Below are 19804 nucleotides of genomic sequence, written 5' to 3' on the forward strand. Positions count from 1 at the left end.
CCGACCATACAGGAGATGATGGCCGAGCGTGAAATGGACCTATTGCTAAACTACCCACCCAAGCACCGAGGAAAAAGATTCCAAGTAAATAACCAAACTAAGGTGTCAACGAACGCGCAGTAATTACTGCTGTAGACGCCAGCCTGCCGCCAGCCTGTGTGGCGCGTGGACTCACACTCATAGCACGCTCCTCGGTGCTCGGGTTATTTAGTGAAAGGTCTATTGGCGCATCGTGGCTCTGAGCACGTGGAGGGAGAGCTTGCGTCGCAGACCCCGGGTTTGATCCCCACTCCTGCCCGTTTCAATCTGGAGGAGCGTTGTGCTGGTGTGCATCACTGCTACGTGATGCACATTAAAGGGAAACTTCAACGAAATTTGAAATATACCCGTTGTGTTCACAAATCGACTGAATATGATCCACAATTTCCGTAAATGACAATCACACTTTTGTATTTTAAGCCTGATGGCTGAATTTTTCGTTATAAACAGCCCACTCTGGCAGGCGCTCTGCGAGCAGCCAGCGGAGATCACGTCACATCCGGCGCAATCGTGACATAGTTTGTCTCAAGATAAGCAAAGCTGCGGCGAGGCAGACACTGTCGGAATGCCCTAGCCGTTCCAGCCACCAAAGTGGTCCGCAACTAACTGCAAAGCTGCTTTTGTGTGAATTTTGAGTGAAGGGTTAATCTTCTATAATCTTGTAGAGGGAGAATAGCGATGTCTGGGACACACAAAAAAGAGTCCTGTTGAGTGGGGAGTTCCTCCTTCCAGTCTTCTCTCGTGCCGGCCGTCAAGCTGTTAGGATGACATCAGGTTCAAAACATGTATAGTTCTAGGCGAGACAGTTATCGTCATTACCTGTCAAGGTTCCTAGAAGGGCATTACAAACGAGGCTTTCACGACATCCACCAGGTGCTCCTTCGTAATCGTTTAATTTGTTTTAAAATTCTTTTTCATGTATTTTGTAACAAGATATTGGTGTGTCCAATGTGATACTGATCCTTTGAACACGTTTAGACCCAAAAATTAGGGGTGTGCGAATACTCGAATATACGAATTCGAATCGAATACAAAGTTCCCGAATAATTCGATTCGCGAATCGAATTCCTAGTATTCGGTCACTCGAATATTCAATATATTCGGCCAAAGACGCGCGGTCGGCGCGGAGCTGACAAAAAAAGCCGTTTTTCTCCCCGATGTAAGCGCCGCGATATTAGACAAACCATACGAAAAACAGCTCTTGGTTCTACCATTCCACAAAAATCTAATGCACAGGTTAGAAAAAAAAAAGTAAGGAACGCCACAAACTTTATAGCACGCATATTTACTCACTATCATGATACAACCTACCCTTGAATCACAACCGAAACATCCCGTTTGCGCGCTTCCAGAGAGGAATTGTTGGGAGGCCGAAATCCCGAGCCATGCCTAATTCTTTTCACCAAGTAAAGCCCCTCGTTTCAAATTGAAGCACCGATGTAAAACACACTTGGCCGCACTCACAGAAATCGGCGACTGCACGATCACAGAAAGAAAACCATGTTAAACACGGTGATAAAACCAGCCAAGTTATCGTCGTCGTTCGTTTGGAACCTCAAGCTGCAAATTCTGATTCCGAGCGAAACGGAACCGACAAAACGGGAAAATAGTGTGCCTAGATTTGGGAGGGTTTCCAACCGTTCGATAGCTGCGTTTGAATTGCGAACTGCGAGAAGGTGACGCAAAAACGAAAGCGTCGATTGGGATCGGGCAGGCAGGTCAGGGAGAGCAGGCGTCGTGGCCCTTCTGTTTGCTCGCCTTTTTCCTCGCGACAACACAACACATGCGCACTTACGACCAATCTGCACTGGAGTTATCTCCGTGGTTTCAGTTTTGCTTGCTCCCTCTTTTAAATCAAGGTTCTCTAAAACAGGATAGATAGACGGAAAAATGGATGCATGGCGACAGTTGGACAGTGTCTGGCGCCACCTAACCACACTTTTTTTTTTTTTCTTCAGATTATACTTTTTAAGCCTGTCTACTAAGATTTAACACCTATCTGTTTATTTACGTAAAATGAAATCCCGGGTGCCCTTTTTCTTCCTTAAAATGAAAACCAAATATCGCAAAATGCCCCTTTTCTGAGATATGCAAACATTTAAAAAAAAAAAGTTGCGGTGTTAGGTTGGGCTTAAAAAAGGCATGCGTGGCTGTAGCTGTTTTTTTTTTTTTTTTTTTTTGTGACGTTTAGGGAAGATAGATTATATTTGTGCCATCAAATTGGATCTTTAGTGCCCAACATCCAACAGCAACTGATTTTATTTTTTTTTTTTCACCAGAATTTTTTTACATTTTAGCTTTTGTTCGGCACAAGATGCATATTCTGCGACAGGAGCATACTCTGCACATATAATAATCTCATTCGCAGCACACTTTGAAAAATTCCTACAAATAAAAACACTATTCGATATTCGATTCGATATTCGGCTTTTGTTTCTTGATTCGATTCGGTATTCGATTCAAAAACTACTATTCGGTATTCGCACACCCCTACCAAAAATACTAAGTACCAAAATTTCGTTGTAGTATCAAGGGAACTGCGGTCGAAAAGAAAACCAAAATAAATTACCAATATTGCTTTAGTGGCACGAAATATGATCACACCCGAAATATTACGTCAAAGTGAAGAGGCGTACTCCACTAAAACCGATTTCGAAGATGCTACCAGCTGCTCTTAGCGGGCGACAAGCAGGTTACCTTTTAGTCGAGCGACACTGAGCGACGCATACAACAGCACCCCCACGACGTCGCGTCGTGGTGGTGCTGCAGTCGATTCCGCATGTCGCACCGCATACCAGAGCGCCATGGTGATGTCACCGTGGTGCTGACAATCAGTTTTGCCATCTTTCTCGAGCGGATAGTTTTGGTTTTGCCGTCGGCACCAGAGATCAAACCTTGAGCCTCAATATTTATGAAACTTCACGCAATATTGAAAAAAAAATTATACCTCGTAGTTCAGGGACATTGACCGAGCTGAAAACCGCTGTAATTTCAAATTTGGAAATATTAACTGGAGTTGCCCTTACAACATCCCTGGCTATATAAAAGTTGTAAGTATACTCTACAGGCTGAACTTCTTGTCTACATTTTGAACCAGTGTCGCCATACCTCAAAGGCAGATTGACCTTACGCCGTCTAAACACAAATGTCTAATATCGTTTAGGTTTGAACGCTCACCAATGACGGCCGCCCCAGTAAAGAGGTGGCTCAAAAATTTCAAGTGAGCGCGTGTTAAAGGGAAGCTAAAGAGGTTCTTGAAAAAAACGAGTTAGAGGCGAATTTTCGTAGTATTTTTATTGCGTGAATCCGATTATCACGTTCGTTTTTCTTGAAAATGTAACTAAATGTGGGAAAACACGAAAACCCTCCAACCAGTCATTACGTCATCACAGATCTTTCAGCTGCCAAACGCCTGTCTCTCGTGTGGACAGCGCATGCAATTGCAAGCTTGCCAGGTATATTTCCTCGCACCAGCACCAGTTGCGACGTAAATTTTTTACCTTCTTTGAAAATGGCAAGAGTGTGTGTGCATAGCTTTGATAGGCGCTGATGATGCGCGAGGGTGGAGATTCCGAAAACCCTGTACATGACGTCACACTCCGAGAAGGAGGGGCTGCGACGGTGCTTTAAGAAATACTTTCCGCAGCTTCCGTACACCAAATTACAAAAATAATCTCGACATTCGTGATCCTGAAGGCCAAATGAAGACGACTGAAGCCTTTTTTTCTCAAACACGGAACCGCTTCAGTTTTTCTCTAAGCGACGTCCCCCTCACCCTGGGGTGGACGGGCGGCACCTGGGGCTGGGAGGCACGCCGGCGTGCCGTGTTGGGGGTGGGCACCGCCTCGTTGTTGCCGGCCTTGCGGGAGGGAGACCGGGCGCTCATCCGGGGGCAGGGTACGCTGTTGCGTGGGAGTGTCTGGGACCGCGACACCGTGGAAACCCCCACGGGCTGCTGCTGCTGCTGCTGCCTACGGAGGGTCACTGCAGGAGCGAAGGACATGTCTATGATTGAGTTTTTGCTCCCTTTTGTTACACGAGAAGTCAGACCACGGCATCCCTGTAAATTCGCACCCCCCGTCGCGGCTCAGCACAAACCTGTAGGCACCCCCTGCCGCCCGACTGGCATCACTTTATGGGCGATGCGAATGGGTGTCGTTCGAGGAAAGTAAAACGCCGCAAAAGAGACGCAACTGTCGACCATCGCTCCCTTTTACTCAAAGGTGCAAAACTATGAAAGTAGTGGAAACCGAAAGAGACCCGAAGCAGGGCCCCGTGCCCTTGTCTAGCCATTACATACCTCACTGTAGGTGTAAAGAGGGAATTTTGAATTCGAAGAGAATTCCAAGCAACTACATAGTAGTGGTTCTGGCCAAATATATTCGAATTGATTATCGAATAGCTGCTACTCCATTCTCAGTATTTCATTTCCATTTTTCCGTGCCTAAATAAGACTCCGGCTGAACTCCCGAGGGTTGTTCCCAGGCTTACGCATGTGCACCTTCTAAGCTCGGCTAATTTTAACCCAATTATATTTATAAAGTGTACCTCAGAAAGTTTGATTGCCAACAATGAAGTGGCAAGTAAATGACGGGTTTGACCGGAAATTAAACTTGCAGATATGCCCAGTTATACTTAATTGAGGAGACTCGTAAATCTTGTCATATGCAAGTGCCTCTTCGTTGTACTTGAAGTTGGAAAGAAAAAAAAAAAAAGAATGATGAATGCAGGTCATCGGGACAACACTGCCTGGCATATAATTTTGCATAATACCCACATTTCATCCTTATTAGTATTTCACTGGAATGTTTTATTTATTCCGCTCAATGTGCCCACAAACAGCTCGAAGCCTGAATATTGTGCACATATATGTGTGCATTATTACCCAAGGATATGAACGCTCACAATCTTGTTTCTTTCTAAATACACCAGGGACATGCTATGAAGGTCTACTGTTCTCCTAAGCATGCAAAGCGGCAAGGCGAGTTTCAAGGGACTGCGGTGTCGCCTCTGCAGGTGCTGCTTCTCCGCAGTGCACCGGTGCTCGCTAAGAAGCGCACTCAATGGGACTAACCTGTCGCAATCAGCATTTAGAAAATTACAAATATTTATTTATCTATAATATTTTGAAGAAAATACTGAATTGCGTGCAGAACCCTAGCATTGAAGTGTCATTTCTAGACATAAATACTGCACAGTTTGTTTAAAAACAAAATGTTTTCCTTCATTAGCAAACCTTTAAATCACAGCACCAAATTCCCCGGTACCAGACCTCACAAAACCTGGTCTCACGGATATGAATGAAGAAATGGATTTGGGCCACAAACCTTACCTCTTTCCCGACCACGCCCAGAGGCCATCTAAGCGCCGACAAGAAATTAAATTTAGTGCGGAGAATTACATTCCACGATCTCGTGGACAGCCCAAGAACTGTAGTTTCAATTTCAATGTAGGTTTTAGCTTCATCACATGCTGGTGGGCTGTATAAAGTAGTCTTGGGAACAGTGTCTAACATGGCCAACTGCTTACATCAGTCTTCGTAACAAAGATGGCATTGTTTACACGATTCAACTGTATTGCAACATATGTTCTACAAAAACACGAGCTCTAGGGACACTTTAGAAGATGTCATAGGCATTGCTTAACGGACGGTTGTCGGTAAGCATCACTATAGTTTCCAATACTGTCCCCAGACGACGTGCACATTTCGTGCTCCCAACAAGGCGGACAAAAATGCTAAATATGAAGGAACTGCAATCAAGGCTATGACAGAACCAAGGTAGAACACAAAGAAAGCATTCTCTGCTGGGGATGTGAGGAATACTCTCTGTGTTTCACCAATATAACCATCCCTTCATTGAAAAGCACACGTGTTACGGAGGATAACTCTCCGACGAACCAAAACTAGACAATGCCAGTTGGAGTAGACCACCTTTCAAAAGTAATAGCCGTGGGTGTGGAGCACATTTTGTATAATCTGAATTTTTTTTTTTATTTGTCATTTAATTTGGATAGTTGTAGAAGCTTTGGCATTCCGTATATATTCTATTTTCAAGAAATAGAATTTGAATATCCTTTGTCTAGATTATACCGATCTCAGATTCTTTTGAAAGAACAACTTATTGGCCACAATTTGATGTGTCATATTGCTCCATACCAGAGTTGTGTTTGCACGGATCCTTTGAAAACTTCTACTTTTCCCATGGTCAGAAAAGAGTTACACAAGCAGTAACCGTTTAAACAGATGCCCGAGCCCAGTCCCACAGTACGGGAACGACAACGCACTGATTAGCACACTGTGTTTACCAGGGAACAGCGACGAAGGTTAACTACGCCACACCCAAAGATAATGACGAGTTCCGAGCATGCGTTCACAAGGAGCTTCCAAGACATACTTCGGCCAAGCGAGTGCCGGATCAGAAGTCAATCCCCGTCCAACGCTGGCAATCCGCCATTCGTAACGACGGGTAAGAAAGAAGTGCTGCCCAATCCGAAAATTTCACCGTTTCCCACACCGTCGCAGCAAAGACAGCGGCAATGCACAATGCACGGCACGTCGCTTCGCCGTGACGTCGCACGGAAGAACTCGGTACGCACTCCGTGCCTCGACGACAACAAACGTTGCACACTCCAAAAGAACATTTCTGGGAGACGTTATCAAAGGAGAAAGCTTACACTCCGCTCCCGCCAAAGCTAGCGCTCTGGCAGGAGCAGAATGTAAACTTTGCATCTTTTGCTGTTGCGCACTCTCCAGTGCCAGTTTCTGTCTCACCGCTTACTCCAAAGCATGTGCCCGTTCCCCTACCCCTCGTCTATCGCTCTTCCTCACCTCCTTCCCTCTCCCCCCTCTCTCTCCCTCTGTCCAAGCGCGCTCACACAACACTTACTAAATAACACGATTGTACTGCACGACATGCCACGTCACCTACTCGAGGCCAACGTGAGAGGGATGCAGATCGGACGCAAGCACCTTGTCTGTTTGGTCGGGACCCGCGTTCGCTCGGCGAGAGCACAAGTCCACAACTGAAAGCCGACGCGGCACTGGCGCGATGACCTTCATAATTAAGAATTAAAACCTTAAGACAAGGAAACAAAAAGGGGACATAGACACCACAGTCTGAGAATCAGTACAGCATAGGGCTGCCATACAGCAGTCCCGTAACGGAAGGCTGATGCCCTTCCGTTACGGGAGTGCAGACCGAAAAAAGCAGAGAGCAAGCCAAATAAAGACACTCTGCGTTCAAAACGTGCCGGTCCAAACAGCCAAACGCCAAGCCACAACAAAGCCGATCCGACAGACATGCGAGGCGCACCGACCCCCCGTGTTGCTCCTCTGCAGCCGGGGCGACGTTGGGCAGGGCCCTCCCTTGGCCGGCCCATTCTCGGCCATCTTGAGCCAGGACGGGCCCGTGCCGGGCTCGCTGGGCGCGGACGGCGCCGCCTTCTGCCACGCCCTCCTCCTCTGGCCGCGCTGGGCGGGTGCCACGCCCCCGTGCCACGGCAAGTGGTCCCCCAGGTGCTCGATCTTCACCATGCTCTCTGCCGGACATGCGGGCAAGCACAGACGGCCACGAGCCATTGCAGCATGCAGCGTGCCACTACTAGCACTACGAGCCGGTTGGAGTCGCACACTCGCCAACGGCGCAAGAACGGCGAGGAGGTCTTTCGGCGGACTCGCCTCCAATGTGAGCCCTTCAACGACGCTTCAAGGTCTCGCAAACACCGAACGTGCACACGCGTCCAGAGCACGTCGGAAGGCAACGAGCTTGTACCAGAGGTCGGGTGTTCAAAAGATACGTCCCGTCGGTTATTACAAAGGCGGGCAATACAGTAGCGTTCGTATGCGATCAGCTGCGTAGCGACCACTTGCGACGAGACATTGGCACCATCTATCGGGCAGCCCAGAGCCACTAAACAAGCTACGCTACAAAGTAAGGACGCTCCAGTCACCTCTGCACTTAGAATCGTGGTTGCCAGTTATCCGAAGCCTTACCTGAAACTGCGGGAAACGCTTCTTCGTCCTTCTGAAACGTGGAAACAGTCTGCGACCGAGCCGAGCAATATTGCCCTTGCAACCGGACGTCGAATAAAAGGGTCAAGATGCCGCATTTCCGAACAACAATTGTTGTCGATGGCGTCCGCTCTGCACTAGTCACCAAAATAGCAGCGCCTTCGAGATAATCAGGGAATACAGAGTGCCCGTACGCTCTAGGTGAGGCTTATTTAGCGACTTTAGGGTGGACCCAAAACGCTTACGATCGGCGTATGTTTTACGCTAATTTCTGTCAACGTGGGCCTGACATAAGTGTGACGATGTTACGAGCAACCGTATCTTGTGGGCCGAGATTCATCAAACACTCGCATCTTGAGGAAATCCTTCTGGCTCTACCGAAAGCCGAGGAGCCCCTCTTACTGCCGGCACGATGCGGTAAAGCAGTCCCGAAGCATGCACGTGCACCTTGCAAACAATAGCGCGCAAATTAGTGTTTGGTTCATAGTTAAGACGTCGATAGATGGCCCAGATCTGCTGAAAAATGTTTCAACTAGAAAATTCAGTTTACTTTGGGGCAGGGATGGTCTACAAAATTTGGGAGCAGAACCTATGTCATAGACAGCGCACAGATTCAATCTTGCAAGTACTGCGAAACCTTCGGTCTATAGTTATATGCCTGTCTGAATCGTGACAGATGGTGCCAGTGTGCCTGTTCTGTCGGCGTGTTCGATTACAAGTGGCCACAACGCAGTCGACTACACTCGTACGCAAATGTGTGAATCAGGCTTAAGACACCATGCAAACAAGATGCACTTTCGTTCAAAGTTTTTAAGCTGCTGCATCCGCACAAAATTGTGGCGGCCTTTTCATAAACAAAACCCGTGCATCTACTTCCCCTATTGCCGCTCAGAAGCCCAATCAAGGTGAGCTACAGAAATTCGGTAAATGACGACGATTGCATTAGATTGCCTTTTTGCCCAAGAATTTGATCGGCATCTGAGAATGTTACAATCACTAAGCAACTGCACCGCTTTGAGTCCGTACGCTACCTGTCCCTTCGTTTAGTAACTTGCAACTGTTGCTTCTCTGCATGCTCCCTGGGAAAGCAGATGCATCGGCTTTGTACTAATGCGCACCTTGGCACGACGAGTGCCTTGGTTCGGTGAGTTATCATGCAGAATGTGCAAATTATGCCGAGTGCTGCGCTGCTTGAAAACTCGGCGCAACCATCGATCAAACATATATCCTCCCATTAATTTCGGGTTTCTGGTCAATATATCTGCCGACCTTCGTGCATTAATTTTTAAAAAGACTCGAAGCATCCTTATGCTTTTTCAAAGAACACATAATTCAGCATTGCAGGAAAGAAGGTGAAGTCCACCAAACCACTAAACAAAACACCATCCATGAAGGAAGGTTCCAAATCAATCAATCATTTATGGTATATTTGATTAAGCTGCACATAACCCCCGCCTCAGTGACCCTTTCATGAGCCTCATAAATGAGTTTGTTATTAGTGAAAACAAAAAAGATTTCTCAGAGTGCACTCATTTCTTTCAAAACACTTAATTTAACGCAATCTTCAAATTGCTCTGCTCTGAATGCCAATCACAGTATGAACAGCAGACTTGTGAAGCAATTGAAAGACAAGCAATAGTTAGGTTACTCCTTAATAATCAACTGCCATCACAAGAAACCAAAGAGTTATACTGCACAACTTTTGCTCAGGGCAAGTTTATCACTCCTTGAGGTAATAACTTGCATTACAACTGAGTTACTTTGGAAAAATGCAGCCTGTTAAAGAAATAAAACAGCAATAGTTATTTTCACAATCAAATAATCAAGTAAGACAGTGTCTGCATTGGTGCATTGGTGTTGTGTGATTGTCATCAATTCCTTGCTAGTTTAGGAGAGAATAAATGAATACCTCCACCTAAATGGAGTATAATACTAGTAGTGTGCTAATGAAGAGGCCCAACTAGATCTGTCCCAGCAGAGTGGCCCTACCAACTGCACTAAACACGCGTTTGGCGTCAATAGAAAATACAAATGTCAACAGCTGGTGCGCCCTAAACCGAACACATCACAAGGGTGAGCAGCCAACATTAACCTGTGTAAGTAATGATTGAGGGCAAGTCTAATAAGATGAAGTAGATTTGTGAGAAGATAGATGACCTAATTTTCTTACGCTGACCTCTTATATAATGAATCCCCTACGACACTCGCAGTTTAGATGTACGGAATCGTTTTGAACACATTTCCACTACTATTACTCCTAATGTTCTCAATGATGAGTAGATTTCAAAAGTGCATGAAGGCTATTGTTTTGGTATAAATTTTAATATTTTTACGTCCCGATCAATTTTTTTTTTTTTTTCGTTTTAAAGGTTAACTGACAGGTACAGTGCCCCTCAAACTTAACACCGCCACTAGATCGTCCGGTTTATTCACTTGTTGAGCTATTCCTGAACCTAGTGGTCGAACTACTTGGTGAACATTCGCGTCCCCGATGAGAACCCAACCAGGGGAAGGTATTCGAGCAGCTGCAGCGACCAATTAATCTTTGGGTAGCATGCAATAGATCAATATTTGCGTAACCGGGGTGTAACCGAGTGGCGGCGTTAAGTTTGAGGGGCACTGTACATCACTATACATGGCTTGCACGTGAAGTCAGTACGCCCTGCTTTCTGGAGGCCAGAAGTACCTTGTTAATGCAGGGGAGCTACACTCATGCACCCTCTCCTTTATTATGTCTGAACAAGTGACGTCAGTGCAAGCTATGTATGGAGGCGCCAGGCTGTTTGTGGAATACTGAAAAAAAATTTAGTGATTGACTGAGTTATAATGAATAAATGATTGATTGCCTAAACAAATAAATAACTGATAGATTTAATTAAAATAAATGGATGATTGACAAATTGATTCACTGCATGAATATATTTAAAAAAAAAATTGGTGGAATGAATCAATAGCTGATTGATTCAATACAAATGAATGGGTGAGTAACTGATTTACTAAGTGATTGGTTAGTTGAATAAAAATGAATATGTGATTGGTCAGTTGACTGAATGATTGGTTGAATGAACAACTTATTAGTTGAATTAAAATAAATCAATGATTGTTCAATTTATTGAGCTGATTGAATGAATGAGTGATTGGGTAGATGAATGAGTGGGTCCCAACCCACCGAGGAAGTCGAGCCTGTCCCGTGCCATCTCCAGGTTCACCTTCATCTTGTCACTCAGCCTGTGGGCCCTTTCCCACGTCGTACCTGCACACCCGCACATAGACACACTCACGTAGATGCAAGGCAAACATTCTGAATAGCAGATTAGGCGTCCCATCTTAAACCTAGAGGAAAAGATCCGTCATCTTCTGGTGCATTTGCTTTCTTTTACTTTTCTGTCACTCTCGTGTTCTATCTCTTGGCACCACCGATGTCAGTGCTCATATATGGTTTGTAGATGTCCCTTCCCACCTTTATTTGTGCTTCCTGGCAAGACCCAGCTTGAAATCATGGTACCTATAGTGTATCACCTCCACATTTCAAAAGCCACTCTAGTTAAGAGGGCAATTGCTGTTGTATTTACAAGTTAATATTCCCAAATCTATGACAAAACCTTCCCCACAAAATTTCATTGCAATATCCCAACAATAAATCGAAATATTTACAGGTGAAATACTTTCTTTTTTGCCTCCCCTTAAAGTGCTTAGTTACACATACTCCAGGGAGGATGCACAGTTCCTGCCTTTTCCCCAGTTTCTTGCTCACGCACAGACCTTTCAATGTTGTGGGTACAGGTAATATATGATGCTATTACGACAACATCAAATATCAGCACTATGGTGGCAAAGCCATGAAAACTTCAAGTGGAGATTGCCAAATGCTTTAGCCAAAGTAATGAATACAATTGTTTTAACATCTTGAAAACCTGAAACTGGGGAACAATAAAGGGGACCCACACACAGACAGTCCTCAATGTTGTCCCCCTTTTCTGTTCCTAAGTAGGTACCAGGCTTTCAAGATGTTGGAAGATCATCGGTTTGCCTGCATGTCCTCTGTTATTTCTACAATTGTTTTTCTTTTTCTTCTTTTCTTAATGCTTGGTTGCAATCACGAGGATAAAAGACGGTTGCAGTTTGGAGTGATTGGAGCACAAAAATATCTGGAAAGAAAATCTGAACAAAAGTGGGGCAAAGAGCTTGCACAATTTGTCACATATGGTGCAGAGTAAAAAGGACAAGGACAGCAAAAGCAGCATTAGTTTCTGCGTGAAACTTCTTTCAACTAAAACTAGAGGGTTGAGAAAATATGCTTTCCGAGGAAAACTTGGTAGAGCATGTCGGCAGACTATTAAATTAAAATGAGGAATAAAACAAGTAGCGACAACCCCAGTTGTTGAATGCTTTTATTTTCTTAATAAGCATAGTGTTCTTTAAAGGGGGGGTGCAACGATTTCCGGACTTCGGTCAAAGATTTCTGGAAGTTGCCCCCTGACACTTCTGAAGTAAAGAACAGAAGACCGATTTCGCCTGTGTGTCCTAGTTGTTGCGTAAAAAAAAAAAAAAAATATTGGCATTTCGGGCACCCCTTAACTCACTCCCAGTCTTCAAAGTCACACCTGGTCCCGCTCCTGGTGACGTCATTCGGAGTGCCGTGTAGGTTCCCGTGTGCTATCTCGGAGGACGCTTCCTCTCCCTCTCTCTGCTGACATTAGCGGGCGTTATGCTGCAGCTTAGAGCCGAGCGAGGTAACGTAATCTTTTCGCTGTAGTTCCTTCGGCTGCCACTTGGGGCTGCAGTTCGGGGAAAAAGCTCGACTTTCGCTTTGCGATTATGCAGCGGAATTGCGACATTTTTAATGAAGGAGGTGTTTTCTCTATCCTCCGGGACACGATAAACAACGTAAAAATGACGAGATGCAAATTCTTTAAATCATAAAATCGTTGCACTGCCCCTCTAAGAATGCATTCTGAATATATGTATATCATTAGGATCTTGGTCAGCAAAATAACCTTGACTGTGATGACTGAAATTGGTGCGAGATTTGTTACGTCTCACAATTCCTTTTCACAGATAGTTGGGCTGCAGTACTTGTTTCAAGGTAAAATTGGACACTTCCTTTATTTGTTTAATGTTAAGAAAAAGATATAGTATTTATTCACTCAGAATATTTATTGTGGGTCAGCACCTTAACTAAAAAAAAACTTGTTTTGTTTTTGTTTTTTTCTTTTTAAAAAGAGCCAAATCAATATGAAGCGAAACAGAAATAAACAAGAATGTGTGCTTATCGAACTAGCTTTGAGCCCTGTACCGCGGCCCGGCTTTACATTGATTTTTCGAGCATACTATGACTAATTTTAGATTAATATACCTTTTGGAAATAATGGATATACTCCTAATTTGAGCCAAAATTGACTTGATTTTGATTCCTGCATTTGGCACTTTTAGAAAAAAAGAAACTTCTCGCTTGACCATTTGCCATCCTTGAAGGCTCAACTTTTGTAATCCAAAACATAAAAAGAACACCTACAAAACCACTACATTTCGGGGGAAAAAAAAAGAGCATTTTAAAATCAGCTAGGTTATATTATTTAGACAGGAAACATTTCAAAACAAGAATTTAGAAAATGCTGCAGCACCAGTATTGGGACATTAGTAATTACATACTCTGAGTGCCCTGAGTGCTTATATTTGACTTCTAGTGCATTGCAAAAGTACATGCAGTCTCACTTCACTTGGACAACACGGCAACTGCACATCTGTTGTCCAGCTACAATTGTTATATTTGGATTGTAATATTAATGAAACTTCTTGGCTAATTACCACCAGCCAATACAAAGTTTTTTGCTTTCGACGATCGTTGTCCGTCGTCACTGAACCAATGTTCAGTGGCAACAAGATGGTGATAACCAAGAAAGATTGTGGCAAGCAAGTATTTTAGCACATTTCACACAATATGCCTTTTACTTTAGGGTGTTCCAAGTCAGATTGTACAATAATGGTTCGTGACATTTTTTAAAAAAATATTTGTGCAAAAAATGTATATGTGAAAGCCATGTTCTTGGGAGGAGCATTCAGCTCTATATGAACGTCGGAAGCTGGACACTAGGCGAAAAAGTTGGCGAGACTTCAGACGGCCGCGATTGGCCAGCGCCGAGGTCAAGCGCGGCGCCGGCCAATCGCAGCAGTCAGAAATCTCGCCGACAATCTCGCCAAATGCCCAGCTTAGGGCCCCTGCATGCACAGCCCACTACCCTTAAATGCAAACTCCGGACAAGAGGAAGGCCTGTCACAGCAAAAACAAGGCTAGGGAGGCGGTATCTGGAAAGTCGGTATCCTGGTGTTCAACATTGTGTGATGGCAAAGAAAATGGCATACCATGTCTAAATATCGATGCGTACCATACAATGGAATACAAAAAGAAGCTGGTAACTATGAGGATTTTGTTTTTGGGTGTTTCCATGCCAGTTCATACAATGATAGCCCGGGTCGTATTTTGTATATTTCTGTAAAATATATACAACCGTCATCTCCCAAGATACCCCCGAAGGATAACCCACCCCTATTTTTGGAACGATTTGCTCTTCTTTCAAAAACCACTAAAAGATAGCTCTCCTATAGTAACTGCAGGGCTCTGGCTCATGGTGACCTCAGCAGTATTGGAATTACTCAGCCACAGCGGGAGATAAGCAAACATTGGAGGCTGGAAAGGACAGTTTTCTATGCTCCATTGCCCTCAGTGTGAAAACAAGCTTGGTGGGTCACAAGATATGAAAGTAGCATTTTTGAAAGTATTTCTTGCTTACACGCCGAAAGTTTGCCCACTCCTCATTTTCACCCAATTTGTTCTCGCTTTTAGGTGGGCTACCTGTCGTAATATTAAGGAACTACTCTATGAAAGGCATGTTCTTAGGAGAAGCAGTCAGCTATATTCTTATACATTTACAGGGTGTTTCATGAAACGAGGGTCGAATCGTTCTTGTGAAAAGTATGGATCGCACAAAAAAAAGATTGATGTACTATCGGTCCTTGCCAAGGGGCAAATTTACGAAAAGAAAACAGTGTTTGATATAATTAAATTAACAATTTTTAGTAATTAACTTTGTAATCAATCAATTTTAAGGTATCATTTCAATTAGAAACATGATGAGCATCATCGAAAACTGTTAAACCCATACACTTTATAAAGATATGGCGCTTCGAAAACAAAACATTTAATTTGGACGCGTTTTGAAGGGGAGGGGAGGGTGGGAACCCAATGAAACACAAATATAAAGTTAAGCTAAGGACAGCCCTACTTTCTACACTCTACGATAGAGCAGCACCACTATACAGCCTTTGTCGGTTCTAGAAGATGCCTCTGTAAAGCCGACGTCGTGTGGCGAAGCCCCATAACGAAGACACGCTAGCTCAATTTGAGTGAAAGTTTGTTGTCGTTTTTTCCTTTTGGAAGTCATATGTTATCCAATGTTTTGCCATCACAAGTTAGTTTAAAGATATATACTGCAGATGATTAAAAAGATTTTAAAAGTAGTAAAAGATAGAGTATATAGATGTGCAATTCTGCCACATTTAAAAAATCAGCGCCGTGTCTGCTCTAATAACACAACTACAATAATGTCTAAGCATATCTTCTTTATATATTCATAAAATGCATTTAAACCTGCTCGCTTTTATGTACTTTGTGCCATTTTATATAAATGAGTCTGTTGGTTGACGTGTTTCATAGCTTTCTTTCTTTTTTAACAGATATTTTTATTGATCTTTTTTTATATTCTTTGTACATGTTGTAAACCTCACTTTGGTGTGAAATTAACAGCTCTGCGAAGTTTCATAGTGGAACCTTGGCAATCTCCATGCCTCAAGCGCCGGAATTTCATATTTCCGGAAGAAAATTGGCTATAACGTTCAAACATAACTGAATGGAGCATTCAGCTATACTATAAACAACTTATTTTTTGCGAGTACCCAATTTTTGCGAATTTCGCAAATCACCTACAATTTGCGAAAAATAGGTCCCGCAAACAATTCCTGTAATATTTAAACACTTTGGAATCTATATTGAAATCCCACCGCATTGCAGAAATTAGAACTTTCAGCTTTGGTCTAAATCTCGAAATATTGAGCGTGCAAAAGATAAGTTGTTTGCAGTATTTGAACGTTGTAGCTAAGAGCATTGCTTTCACATATATTTTTTACACAAAAAAAAAATATATGACCCAGAGCATCTATGTGTTATGATCAGACGTGGAAACACCATTTAGTACTTGAAATGAAAAACCTATCAGATAATACTTCATACTTCAGTCCTAAGTACCTTTACATCTAGAGTCAACACAAGCTTATTCCTGATGCAAAGAAACGGATTTCAGAACAAAGTACTATAAGGAAGAAACACAAAAAAAAGTTATTCTTGAAAGCAATTGGTATTAAATAAGTAATTATTTATGCTGCTCTTTGAGTATAACTTAAGGAAGCTTTAAAAAAGAAAGATTTTAGTTTACCTTGACCCTTGGAGAAGTCAATGGCAATCCCCTTCTGGAGTTCTTCAATGCCCTTGCGGTACAAGTCGATCGACATCTCCTTGAAGTCTGCAGGGGGAGGACCAACACCGAGTGAGTATGCTGCCTGTAGATAGTATCTAGTTCACACAACATTTTACTCAATTATTTACAGTTGTGCAAACAACATTAATATAACTAGCGTCGCCAAGTTCAAGACTCTAGGGTGTCTAAATGTGACATACTTTTTGTGCCCCTCGTGCCACACCCTGCCAAGTTTTGTGACACGTCATCGCATTCAATCATCACTAAGCATTGCAAGTACTCCCGTATTTGCCAGTGTATAAGCCTGTTTGTGCACCTTATACAGCAGTGGAACTTATATGTGTTTTTTTTTATAAGTATGGACCTGAACTGAGGAAGATGGGGGCCGTATTGACATTTACGACAAACGAGGAACGACAGAACACCCGCCGATGGCCTGTTCTCTGGCGATGAGAAGCGTGGCAGCCTACACTGTTCATATGTCATTCATTTTAAGCTAGGGGTTCAAAAGTCGACTGTTCCGGGCAATGTCCTCCCTTAAAAGACCAAAGGCATTACTTACGGATGTGCTACAAACCCAAAAGAACACAGAATACTAGCATGAACTTGTCAAAACACAATAAAATAATTATACCACATGACTCGCTACCTCTAAATGGAAAAGAATAGGATTAAGTGATGAAAACAATAGATTCGGGAAGGTTGTTCCATGCAAGAATCGTGTCGGGGAAGACAAGAATTAGTAACATGGTGAATAGTACAGTGCACAAAAGACAAGGACAGAGAAAAGGAATGTACAAAATCTATGAAAAGAAAAGAAGAAATCCATGGTGGGCGGTCATCTCCTCGTTCATTGCAACACCTGCTCATGTTCTACAATCTTTAACAGCACAACAATAATTCGATGTTATCAAGACGACTCATGAAATTTTGGAAGCACATTGCATCAATAGTTTGGGGGACCGCTGCGTTAGCCACCCCTCAGGCACACTGCTTCAACCAAAACTTTGTTTTTAGATAGGACTACGGGGCAAAGTTAGATGGTGTTGTGTGATGTGCGTCACGCTCTGGCATAGAGTGACTTTCAATATGTCCTCTTCTTCCTTTTGTGTATAAATTCGGTTGCAAGTCAGAGCTAGTGCGTCGTGCATGTTTCTTTTCTCTGGCCTCATCTTTTACGTGCATTATACTCTTCACCATGTCATTATACCAACTTGCCCAGCTTATCACACTTTTGCGGGAGTTGGTAAAAGTGAGGCATTTGTCTCGGGGACACTTTGAACTATGACTGTGGTTGATTAGCGATGATGACGATCTACACAAATTAGGTTGTGCGGCATAAAGAGAATAAGAGACGTAATAAAATTTATGGGGAAGACATGGTCGTGCGAGGCTATGCCAGATTTGTAAAAAAAAGCAATACCAAGTGAAGATTTGAGCGCTGACATGCTGATAGCATAAGGGTATAACAATGTTACGAAATAATCTGCCCTAATTCAAGTTGGGACATTGTGCGGTACAAAAAACAATCATTGGCAAAAAGGCAAAACACAATCGTCATTGAATGGTCTGATGTCACCACCCTAAAACAGACGGATACGCACTAAGGCATCCTAGTCTGTCCAGGTGGGAGAACACCTGCCCTTTTGTTGCTGAGGGAGGTGGCATCATAGAGGGCCAGCTGTTCTGTCGAGGGGGGTGATGTCAGAGGGCCTCTTGCATGACGCGGTGTGGTAATGAGGGGCAATGCACCCTGATCTCTGACAATTTGCTCCCCGACCGCGACTGTGCGACGTGGAAAGATGGCTCAACTTCCGGTGGCAGCATTCATGCTGCAGCAACATTAGCAGCGATGCACAATCTAGCAAATCGTCATAGAGATTGGCGTAACACCAGTGCAACGTGAATGGACCATCTGTGTTCTTGTTCGTTAATTTAGCAAAAGAGGTCCAAGGTCAAACCTAACGCCTCGCTGCATAATGTCCAGCGAAACTTGTCAAGTCCAAGCCATATAACACATTCCGTGTTAAAAATAGAAACTCGAGTAACCCTCAGTCAACTGCCGTGAACAGGAGGCCACTGTGTATGTGATAAAATGGGTGCCAGGACTTTAAAGAAGAAGGGCACCAGACACTTGCACAGCTGTAAACATTAGTTTCTCCTACAGTTTGCCCATTCCACAAGATTAACCATTCAGAATGGTGGGGATAATGGGGATTTGGGTAATTGGCATGTGCAGTTTCAAGCTACCGGTAGTGCCCAAAACGGAAAGCTTAACAGTGCACACATTCAAATCGGGGGTAAGCGAGTGCTAGCTCCAATTCATAAAGCTAGAGGTGCACAATTACAGGTGCACAACCCCATAACTGCTACGCGAGAGCGCACACTTCTGAAAAAGGATTCATTTTGCGCAAAATGACGAGACCAACATCTCTTCAGAAAATCGAGCATGCAAGCACTACTGCACCCCACCAAAACTTCACTTTCCGCTGATATCCTGTGAGAGTAGGTTGTGGCATTCACTCTAACTCAGTGTACTCTTTGTCATGCCCAAGCCATACATACATTTAGATTCCCTCTTGCCAGATACACGGCACCAATGGTACGACAGGTTTGTTTCCGAGTCAATTTTCGAAGCAATGCACTATCTACCCGAATCAGAACCGGGTAAATATTCTCCCACAAACCTCGCCATGTGCAACAACCATAAAAACTAAAATGTGATAGTCGCGCATGAATATTTAAGCAAACCAAAGAAATTTGTGTAAAAACTTGCCACATACATTGTGCAACACAATGAGAACCCACATCAACGGTTGCTCGCAGTTTTCTTCGAAAGGGCATTGGTGGGCAAGATTCTAACGCCTAGGTTAGTGTCCTAAATGAGTACTTTCCATCATATTAGTAGTTTTGACAGCGGCTTAGAAAAACTAAGATTCTAAAATATTCTAGGAGGAGAACAGAAGACACTGGCTGTCGTTTATATACGCTAACAGTGCCGCACCATGCGTACCGCATGACACGGCTCAAGCACAGTACCTGCGCTTCTTTGTATTTTATTCGGGTAGGGTATTGAGGAGCTGAAATATTTCAGCTTAAGGTTGGTTCCCAAGATGAGCACTTTACGTAGTGCGAGAGTTTGTTTTACGACATTCTTTCGATTACAAGAGAAAAACAAAAAAAATACTGGTCATCACTCATAAGCAGTAATTGTGTTACGCTA

The 19804-nt window shown here is 43.6% G+C and overlaps 1 protein-coding gene across 2 annotated transcripts in view; it reads right to left on the reverse strand.

Moving 5' to 3' along the window:
- LOC8032764 (spastin) overlaps positions 1 to 19804 on the reverse strand; it is a 53984-nt gene that overhangs the window by 17441 nt on the left and 16739 nt on the right. Inside the window, exons 2-5 of one of the 2 annotated variants that reach the window (XM_029971848.4) lie at positions 16540 to 16626; positions 11220 to 11303; positions 7357 to 7578; positions 3815 to 4023 (exon numbers count right to left, since the gene is read on the reverse strand). In XM_029971848.4, the coding sequence (XP_029827708.2) occupies positions 3815 to 4023; positions 7357 to 7578; positions 11220 to 11303; positions 16540 to 16626 (602 nt within the window). The remainder of the gene's footprint in view (positions 1 to 3814; positions 4024 to 7356; positions 7579 to 11219; positions 11304 to 16539; positions 16627 to 19804) is intronic. The other variant, XM_029971861.4, reaches the window with a different exon arrangement.

The sequence above is a fragment of the Ixodes scapularis genome, unplaced genomic scaffold (assembly GCF_016920785.2).
Source record: "Ixodes scapularis isolate PalLabHiFi unplaced genomic scaffold, ASM1692078v2 PGA_scaffold4__175_contigs__length_147842914, whole genome shotgun sequence".
Taxonomy (NCBI): Eukaryota; Metazoa; Arthropoda; class Arachnida; order Ixodida; family Ixodidae; genus Ixodes; species Ixodes scapularis.